This window comes from Seriola lalandi, unplaced genomic scaffold (genome assembly GCF_002814215.2).
Source record: "Seriola lalandi dorsalis isolate HSWRI2012SDOR001 ecotype SW California unplaced genomic scaffold, Sedor1 jcf7180002054937, whole genome shotgun sequence".
In the NCBI taxonomy this organism is placed as follows: Eukaryota; Metazoa; Chordata; class Actinopteri; order Carangiformes; family Carangidae; genus Seriola; species Seriola lalandi.
The window spans coordinates 1233206-1243807 of record NW_019525489.1 but is presented as its reverse complement, the minus strand read 5'-3'; the positions used below and the strand labels follow the sequence as shown (position 1 = coordinate 1243807).

Here is a 10602-nt window from a genome sequence, read left to right as displayed (position 1 = left end):
ATTTATGCCTTACTATACTATGACATTTTTATGACTTTTTATGCCATACTGTACTATGACATTTTTTGCCTTACTATACTACGACAGTTTTATGACTTTTTATGCCTTACTATACTATGAAATCTTTTGCCTTACTATACTATAACATTTTTATGAGTTTTTATGCCTTACTATAGTATGACATTTTTATCACTTTTTATGCCTTACTATCCTATGACAATTTTTTGCCTTACTATACTCTAACATTTTTATGACTTTTTATGCCTTACTATAATATGACATTTTCATGACTTTTTATGCCTCACTATAATATGACATTTTTTGCCTTACTATACTATGACATTTTTATGCAATACTATACTTTGACATATTCATGACTTTTTTTGGCTAGCTGTACAATCAAATTTTTATGCCTTACTATACTATGACATTTTTATGCCTTATTATACTCTGACATTTTTATGCCTTACTATACTATGACATTTTTATGACTTTCTTTGACTAGCTGTACCATGACTTTTTTATGGCTTACTATATTATGACATTTTTATGCCTTAATATACTATGACATTTTTATAACTATTCATGCCTTACTATACTATGAATTTTTTGCCTTTCTATACTGTGATGTTTTCATGTCTTATTATACCGTTGTATGTGGAGCGGGAAAGGGGTTTCAAAACTTCAGCCTCCTATTTGATTTCCACCACACAAGCTTAAACAGCTTTGAGATAAACTAGAGTTCAGACCTTTTTATATACCGTCTATGGTGTAGACCCATCCACGCCTAGCTTCAAGAAATTCCATAGATGCAAAGATTTGTTTTACAGGGAGGTCAATGGAAAGGTCTCAGATTCAGATTCTATTTTTTCTCATACAAATAAAGCAACTGCCAAAGTTTTATCATATAATCATTTGAAAATTTTTAATTTAACAATTATTTACTTTGTACAGGTACACCTACCTATAATAGTTGGCTGCTGCTACAGGCCGCATTGCGCAGCTATGAAATATCTTGATGTCATCTGTGAAGTTTTGAATGATGCCATTACCATCCATAATGTTGTCAGACAAGTATTAGTAGTATCACAGCATCAACACACACTGAACACATTTTTACTAACATACCTGAGTACTGTTCCAAAGCCATATCAGTAACACAAAACCATAACACCTCTAAGATAAAATATGGAAGGTCTTACGAGGGGTTCATTCAGGAGTTATTTGTAAAAGAGATTAAGCATGTGCTGAGGCTGAATATATGTCGAGAAGAAGATGCGGACTGCAGATAAATATGCTCCATTGAAAAAGTGGACTGCTAGGTTAAATGGCACACCATAGGTTAGGGATGATGAGCTGAGGAACTCGATGGCTCGTCGTAATGATGTTAAAAAAAATGTTATGTTAAATCAACCCTGTAAGAGTAGCTGACATCAAGGCGTTAGCTAATAAGGATCCTAATAAACTAATAGACATTGCAGTGAGTCAGCAGGGGCTGGAAGCAGCATGAGAAACATCAGTGTTGTCAAATATGTGCTGTAGTCAGCGCACATCAGCCTTTAAATTACAGGATGATCATTGATCTGTACTTATCAGGGGCTGCAATGCTTTAGTTCAGTTCTTCATGAGACCAGTGATTCGCTGACACATTTTTCAGCTTCACGTAACACTAGGTGTTACTAAAGAACACAGACGAAAGAATTTAGGCTTCGTGAAGCAGAAATGTGGCAGCGCCAGTCAGTGTGCACTAAGTGAAATACATAAATTGCTGCCCTCAAGTAAAAAGAACAAGTTTTCCTGATTTGCATTTTATTTCCCACATGCCATCAGTACTTACACTGAGAAGAAATGCAGTCACACCACAGTCCTCACCTGGTCAGATACATGACTGACAGGTCATTCAGACTTCACTTTATAGCTCTGATATCAATGTGGCCTTCACCCCTTCATATGTTTTACGTATGTTTTTACCTACATGAGTAAATATAACCACATGAAACCATTCCTGTGCACTGATTGAACTATACAATGTAATAGGATTTGTTTTTTCCTTTGGGGATTGAGAGTCTCTTTTTAGCTTATCCTTGTTGTTTCAGTGATACATGTGAGCAAATAAAAGCTTTGTTAACATCACAGTACACAACGCAGTGTTTAGTGTGTGGTGTTGGAAATGCAGCTAAACAAAGGATTAGTGGCTGCAACTACAGCTGCCCAGCGAAAAAAATATGCCTCATAAAATCAGTTGTTCTTCTCCTGCGGGATCCGTGTGAAATAGAAATTATACATGAACAAAGATTATACCTTCATACACAAAAAAGAAGATTTTTGTAACTTATTTATAGGAAAAAACAAACAAAACAAAAATAGGATACAGGATACATACAGAGCTCTCCTTTCACCTATATGTGTGTGTGTCTATGTGTGTGTATGTGTGTGTGTGTTTCCAGTTTGTTCAAAATCAGCCACTCACTGATTGATATAAGAGCTCAGATTTATTCACTCTTCTCTACAGAAGAAAATATTTACCAAAATCTCTAATACAGAACATAAAGAAACATTATTAACCACTGTTCCTAATATATACATGAAGTTTGTTGTCTCGAGAGACAAAGAAAGAAGAGCAAGGAGGAAATGTGGGGAGTGATACACATGTAAGACAATTACACACCATTTACTTACAGAGAATGCACCTATACGAAACAGTGCTATCCTAGCTGAAAAGAAAGTAATATGTGAACATGTGCTGGAAAATACTTCTCTCTAGTTGGACTAGGAAAGGAGACACACTCATGTCTTTAATTAACAAATTCTAATATAATACTGACATGGTGATCTTTACATTTTACTCTTCCTCTAATCTAATAAAGCCTTAAAATACCCCTCACTTTATACAAGCACGGCAAAACACACCCAGGGGATCGTACTGTTTTATTCAGCATCCAGCCTCTTGTGTGTGTGTGTGTGTGTGTGTGTGTGTGTTGTTAAATAGATGAGTGATATATTGTAGTTCTGCAGCACCCTCTGGTGGACGATGGGTAAAAAAAAAAGTGTATAATGTAAAACTACATTTGTGACAGTCTGGTTTGATCTATCCGCTGATGTAGATTTTCAACATACAAACATGGGAATTTGTGGAGATACACATGACACATGAATTCATTTTACTTAATGATGAACACTGACTAAAAGGAGAGCAGTGTGGAAGCGTGTGGGAGTTTTGGGAATAGGTGTATTCATGATTTCATTTGATTAATTTTTCAGATTCTCTGTAAAACTCGGCCTTTTATGTGTCAGACAGAAGCGTCTTCTTTTCATATTTTTACTCTAACTGGCAATGGCTTTTTTCTCAAACTCAAAGTACTGTATCTCTTGAATCTGAAATGAGGCGTGTATCATTTCATACGTCTAAAATATATATATTTTTGTTTGTTTGTTTTGTTTTTCTCAAACACTACTAGTAAACCAAATATAGTAGAGTTACTAAATAAATAAAATAACATAAAAGCATCGTTACAGTTTCAAGGTTCTGGTCATACCTTAAAACCATCAGGAGCAGGTTTTAATGTAAAATTGAATATTGATACAGCAATAATTGCTTTGTCTACTTCATACTTTCCAAATTCGAAAAGCTAATTCTGGTGCTTATTGTGTTTTCTCGTGGAGACATTATTATTGCAGGACTTGGCCGATGCTATAATGCTATTTCTATGTACTGTATAAATGTACTCTGACTATATTAGGCCTGCTGTCATGCAGCTGCGTGCACTACATGTGAGGTCTTTTCATGTCCTTCATATTTTGTGTAATTTGATGAGAACCATTAAAGACATGAGATTCTCTGATCACCTGTTAAATCCTACTAGTTTGATAAAATGCTATTCTATTATACTGTATATACATATCATTTTACACCCATAACTAATTAGCCTAAATTTACTTACAAGCCAATTAATTCTAAAATAATCCTTTATGTGTAGAACAGTTACAGTGGCAGAGAGTGAAAATGAGCGACGCTTCAGTAGCAGATGAAATGAAGTTATGTCTTTGTTTTGAACTGACTGTGCTTAAAAGAAAATGGCTGTGGGCATTACAATAGTAATTTCTAAAGATTCCCTGAATCCTGCAGGGAGAAAAGAGTGAGGGAGGAGGGAAGAAGAGAGAAACAGACAGAGGGGAGAACAGAGAGTTCATGGTTCATCACAATATCATCAAAAGAGTTATTAACATTTGTACTAAAACCGACTACATCATGACTCTGAATGGAAACAATTCGAAGCAAACGCTGGGGCAATAAATGAAAGGTTGTGACTCGGGCAGTTGACCACTCGACTTCAGCTGCCAAACTGAACCAAATGATAAACGAAGCTGATCATTGGAACAAACAAGATGTGTCAATCAAATCTGTCATCATGACTTATTTATACAGGGGTTCAAATAGTGAGAAGATCTTCCAAACCACATCAGGAAACCAAAACTTCATGACAGAACCAAACATTTAACAGTGCAGAGCACTGGAGTCATTGCATTGAGATTATTATATTATGGCTACAATGTTCAAACTAACAGTCTGAGGGCTATTTATTTAATAGGCACATCTTTTAACACAAAGACAATGTCACATAAGGACCATTTTCTACATTGAGGAACAAAAGTCACAGAACGAACCAACCTGGACGAGTTATTCTAAAATCATAAGCAACATTTGCATCGTTATTAAAGCTTCGCCTCAGATGACTTCCCGCTTCAATAACTGGTGATGAATGGTGATGTGTTGTCTACAGGTCTTAGTGTCTCCAGGTTTTTCCCTCCTCACACCTTGTTCGCACATTCCTCTCCTGCTTCTGTCTTTGTCAAAATATTTTAAACAATGTAAAAACACGGAGAGCTTCGAGGGTCTCGGTTGGCCGCGGTGGAAGTGTTCAGCTTCTGCACCCACAGCAGTGAACAGCTGGTTACATCTTTAATGTACACATGGCGCCTGGATTATATTTGTCTCCAGTGCGTCAGACATGAGATCGATTTGTACAGTCATGCTGTTGTTAAGGTGAGGCGACCGACACCTCTTAATAAGAGTAAAGAAAAGTCTGTGGTTACAACTAATTAAATGTATTTGTTGAGGAATAGAAGCTTCTTTTGCAAATTTGCTCAATCTAAATATTTTTGACAGGAATTAATTTTCCCCCTTAAAAATAAAATTTTCAATGCAATTAATTTGTTTTTGATCAGGAGCGATACATCCCAAAAAATTGTGTTTGGATGTCAATCTGTTTACAATAGACATGGAATGACTGGTCAGTTAATCAATTAGTAGATTGAAAAAATAAGTTGATAACATTTCTACTAATTTGAAAGTAGACTGAAATCTTTGGGTTTTGAGGCGTTGATCAGACAAAAACCAGCAGTTTGAAGACGTTACCTCGAGCTTTAAAACAACGCAAACGGCATTTTTCACTAAATGTAAATATTGAAAACAACAGTATCTAGATTCTTATTCCTGTCACATCTCCAGTTGTTGCTTATGCAGGTTAATAACTGTGGAGATGTTTGGAAAACTCAGGCCAAGATTATTCTTTCACAAGGCTGGAACCAAAAGACAAAAAAAGACAGAAGCATCCGTCTCTCCGGTGAACGGTGTGTTGACAGTTTCTACAGTTTCATGTGTAACTTCTCTGTTGCATCAACCCCCCAACCCCCCGTCAAGGGGGGAGGGGCTCCGAGCTACATTTTGCTGCTGGGGTCCAGGTACAGCACTGATATTAAAACCAGAGCCCTTGACAGAAGTAGTTACGACAATGTGTGCGACGGCGGACTGGTTGAAACCCCCTCTCTGGTGATGACAGATGTACAGTATGTTGCAAAACATTTCACGGTGACTTCCTCATCATAGTGCATTGCTGAAGGAGACAAACATATACGACTGGAAAGAAGGGGACTGTTGATGATTCACTCTTCTCGTCCAGGATTTTATGGCCACAATCATTTCGTTACAGAGTCATTCCTCTTACCACTGGGATACTAAATGTTCACACACTGCTGAGACGCACTGTTCTCTTACACAACACCAGAGCTAAGTGTAACTTCATTCAAAACATCATGAAAACATACCGACAGGTGAGGATCAGACCAAAATAACTGGGAGAGGGGGAACTCTGTGTGCTTGTGTATACCTAAAAAAAAAAAAAACACTACTAAAAACCACATTGATGTTGTTCACACTCTCTCTCCTACATAAGAAGTCGGCTTCCTGTCGTCTACAGTGCGGTGAATCAGTGTTAGTCTTTTAACTAACTCCAAACACGTGTCTCTTAGATCCGTCCTAATTCAAGAAAAAAGAGATTAACAGTCAAGACGCGGTAAAACTGAACCAGACAATAGTGTTATTACCAGATGGAGTCATTGTCCAACGGAGCGTCGCTCGGATGACAAACCTTTTTAGAGAAGTTGTCTTTCTGGAAACTTTACGGTACAACACAGTCAGACGTGAGTTTTTATTTTGTCCGGAAACAAACTGTAGGTTGAAAGCTGGAGTCCCGGCTTCATGTCAGTCCGCTGAGATGCTGACGTTCAGCCTGATTAGGTTTTAGCAACTGTGTGGAAAATGTGTACATCTCGTTAGTGTCCATTGTTTGGTGTCCCAGCCGCTCCGAACAGCCATTTTGTGCCCCACATCACAAGTGATTCAACTGGGGACAACCAACGGCGCAGGTGAGAGAAACAAATTAATTGTCCTACAAGATCTGGCTCGCCCCGGGTTGCTGGGAGCCGCCATCGTCCCCCCGCTCTGACTGGTGTTTATAAAGGTCACATGGCATGAGAGGGATGGGGTGTCCCTGCTCGGCCAACACTGACTCGTAAGGCGGTGCCGCCTCCAGCGGGAAGGAGATGGATGCGATGTGTTGGTGCTCGTGCTCCTGCAGTCCCAGCGCGTAGTGGGAGGGGGAGAACCAGCCGGCGCCGGCCGAGGTCTCTCCGCAGTACGGAGAAGGATCCGGACCGGTGTAGCTTGGCTGCTCCTCCTGCTCCGGGCCTCTCTGACAGGGGTCCAGTAGGGAGTAAGGAGGTGGGTCATCTGTAGGTATGTAGATCTGAGTCGAACCAGGGCCAACACACTCATCGTAACTATGGAGATTAAAACAAAAATGAGGCAAAAATTAATTAATTTTATTTTACTTTCCTCTGTGGTTTGGAAGTCGGCAGCATTTTATGTCACAAGAACATCAGCAGATTATTTATCAGAATATTGAGAGAAAATCTTTATAATCTTTTGTTTTTTTACTCCTCAGCACCGTCAGTCGGAGCGGTGGACACGGTAAAACGCCTTGACGGAACTTCTTCAAATTTGGAACAAACATTCACTAAGAATCGAGGATGAACTGAATAGATTCTGGGGGTCAAAGGTCACGGTGACCTTACAGAATGGCGTTATGACCTTGTGAACGCAATATCCCTGTAACGCTTGGAGGGAATATCTTCAAATTTGGTAAAAACATTCACCTGGACTCACCGGCCAACTGACTACACTTTGGTCTAAGGTCAAAGGTCAAGGGTCACGGTGACCTCACAAAACATGATTTTGGCCTTTTGAACGCAACATCTCCAGAACTCCTGAAGATAAATCCCTTCAAATTTTACATGAATGTTCACCTGGACTCAAGGACGAACTGATTTAACTTGGTGGTCAAAGGTCAAATGTCATGGTGACCTTCAGAAAACACTTTTGACTTCACACAGAAATTATGACCAAATTTCACACACATGGTTAATATTTTATATGATTCTGGATAAACAGGGATGTAACCTGATTCTAGTCTTAGCAGTAGAGGCAGAGAGTGTGTGTGTGTGTGTGTGTGTGTGTGTGTGTGTGTGTGTGTGTGTGTGTGTGTGTGTATGCTGTGTCACAGCTAATTTTATGATGTGCTGACAGCTGTCCAGTTTCATCTGTCTCCACCCTGACAGGGACACAAAAAGGAAGAAAAATGACATTCAGTGAAAAATATTATGTAACGGCATCTTAAAACATCACCTGCTTTCACACCCACTCGTTTGCACGCACACACATTTGTGACATATTGGACCCTGTGAACACACAACAAAACAAAATCCTGTTAGAAGCATCAGTTTCACATGATGATGCTCCTCAAACCCAAACCACATTTCCCATAACTCCTGCTATCCGTCTCTTCTACACCTCTGAGTCCTGTCAGATCTGATGCTGCTGCATACGTTTTAAACCCACTCTTAATGGTGTGTCCAGTATCGTGGTGATTAAAGGAATATGCCACATTTAATGTAAATTATGTTTTAAATTGATGTGAAAATGCTGCATGTTTCACCATCAACATGGATTCCAACCAGCAGCAGCAGCAGCCTCATTCACAACACACACACACACTCACACACACAGCCTCCTTTCTGCTGTTTTGGCACACTTCCCTGATGAACTCCTCCAGGAGCCCAAGAGGTCAGGTTTCTACCGACCTCCTCCCACCTCCACAGAGAGGAGAGCGAGAAAGCGAGAGAGAGAGAGAGAGGGAGGGGGAGAGAGAGAGAGAGAGAGAATAGAACACATAAAATAGAACAAAACGAAATAGAAAACAGAATTATAAAATCACAGTGTGCCTGCATGTGCGTATGTGTGTGTGTGTGTGTGTGTGTGTGTGTGTGTGTGTAGAGCTAATGGTAGAGATGATGGTGGGGAATAGGAAGCAGTAAATCAGAGTAACTCAATCAGCGCAGTGGTTAACTATATCAGTCTGGTACCATAGTGCTGCAAGTGTGTGTGTGTGTGTGTGTGTGTCTCTCCACTGTTTCTGTCTTTCTTTTTATTCATGTTTACTTTCTCTGTTTCCTTCACTTCCCCGTGCAAGTGTGTGTGTGTGTGTGTGTGTATGTATCAGATATTTTAAAACAGTGTTAGAGTGTGAGTGTGTTTCTGCGGTTTTATTCTTAAATGTGTGCTTTTGCAAGAGAGAACGAGGGCGGGGCGAGTCTATTTTAGCCTCAATGTGAGGACGAGGCTCAGTCAGAAAGACCTAATGTCCACACACACACACACACACACACGCACGCACACACACACACACTACATAGTTATATCAAATGTGACCCTGTACGTCTGATCTAATCTAAGATCCTTTTACAAAATCATCACTACAGTGAAAATCAGTGTTTGTTCTTTAGTGTCGCACGTGTTAATTAGTTAATTGCTACTTATTCATTTATGTAAACAAACCAGACAGAACAAACATTTTCTAAATAAAAACCTTGGCACAGAACTGGTTCATATTTAAATCCCAGTTCAAGCTGTGAACAAACCAATGGGGACATGAGGACACACAGGGGACTGAAGCCACTGCTAATGGCAATGAAAACTAATGCAGATTTACTGACTTCTTTCATGAGGTGTTTACACTCTTAACTGCGCTTTTAAACTCAGTATCTCCAGGACAATGTTGAGGCTTACAGTGTCATTACCATGTTGTGACTTCATTGTTTCATTCCAAACTGCAGTGATCTGTTTTTGTGAGAAGATTTTTTTTTTTTTTTTTTAGAGATGATGATTGCAGCAGTCTGAATTTTACATAATCTCTCCCCCGGACACCCTCACACACCTACACACACGGACACAAATCAAAAGACTGGGGGCAGCTACATGTTTTTTTTTCCGTGCTGATTATTTTTTTCTGCTTTGGGAAAACTGACCTCAAACATTCATGCCAATGAGGCGTGTTGAGGTGAAAATTGGAAACGGGGAAGCGGCGTGCGCGGCAGGGCGAGGGTGTTTCAGAGGTGTCGTAACACACTGTAAATCCCTGTGTCTTTGGTCTCTCAGGAGTTATGAGCTCCTCCGCTCCCCCGCCGCCTTTCGGCTCCGTGTGTCTGTGCTTCTGCAGAAACCTCACACCAGATAATGAATGTGGTGTTTTACACTTTTGTGTGCTCTGCTAACGTGTGTGTGTGTGTGTGTGTGTGTGTGTTAGCGAGGTGTGGCTGAGTGAAAATAATTCGTCCCCTCTGAGACACACGCTGGGAGTTAGGGCCGGGAGTTACACAAGTGCTTCTGTTTATCTGTCGGTCTGCGTTTGAATCTGCTGCCTGTTTCTGTTTAAGCTCCTGACACGTCACATAAAATACCCTTTAAATAAAATTTTAAATAGCTAGTCCTTTAAGGAAGTTATTATTTCTCAGTAGCAAATAACAAAATAACATGTTTCATGCTGCTGCTGTCCTTGTTCTAACGAGGTGAAGTTCTTATATTTGTTCTGTTTATAAAAATGTGTTGGGTTACTGAGCGAGTGAGCAGTCTCTCCTCTCTCTCTCTCTCTCTTCTTCTCTGCTTCTATACCCTCTTCTTTTTTCTTTCCTCCTCTCTTTGTCTCGGCCCTGGATCCGCCTCTCTCTCTTGACTCTCTTTTTTTATACAGGCAATGACGAGGAGAATCAATAGATCCAAGTCTTGATAAATGTTAGCTTGGCAACCAACTTCTCTATGAGGAGTAAATTTAATTGATTTATTTCTTCTTGCTGATGAAGCAGCTATACCTAAATAAAAATTTCCAAAGGCAAATGACAATTACCAGGTGCACACGGTTAAGTGAATCC

At 39.7% G+C, this 10602-nt stretch overlaps 1 protein-coding gene across 1 annotated transcript in view; it reads right to left on the bottom strand.

Moving 5' to 3' along the window:
• Window positions 1-2321: 2321 nt before the first annotated feature.
• bean1 (brain expressed, associated with NEDD4, 1) overlaps window positions 2322-10602 on the bottom strand; it is a 44202-nt gene continuing 35921 nt past the window's right edge. Inside the window, exon 5 of the mRNA XM_023393489.2 lies at window positions 2322-7119. Within this exon, the coding sequence (XP_023249257.1) occupies window positions 6729-7119 (391 nt within the window). The 3' untranslated portion in view covers window positions 2322-6728. The remainder of the gene's footprint in view (window positions 7120-10602) is intronic.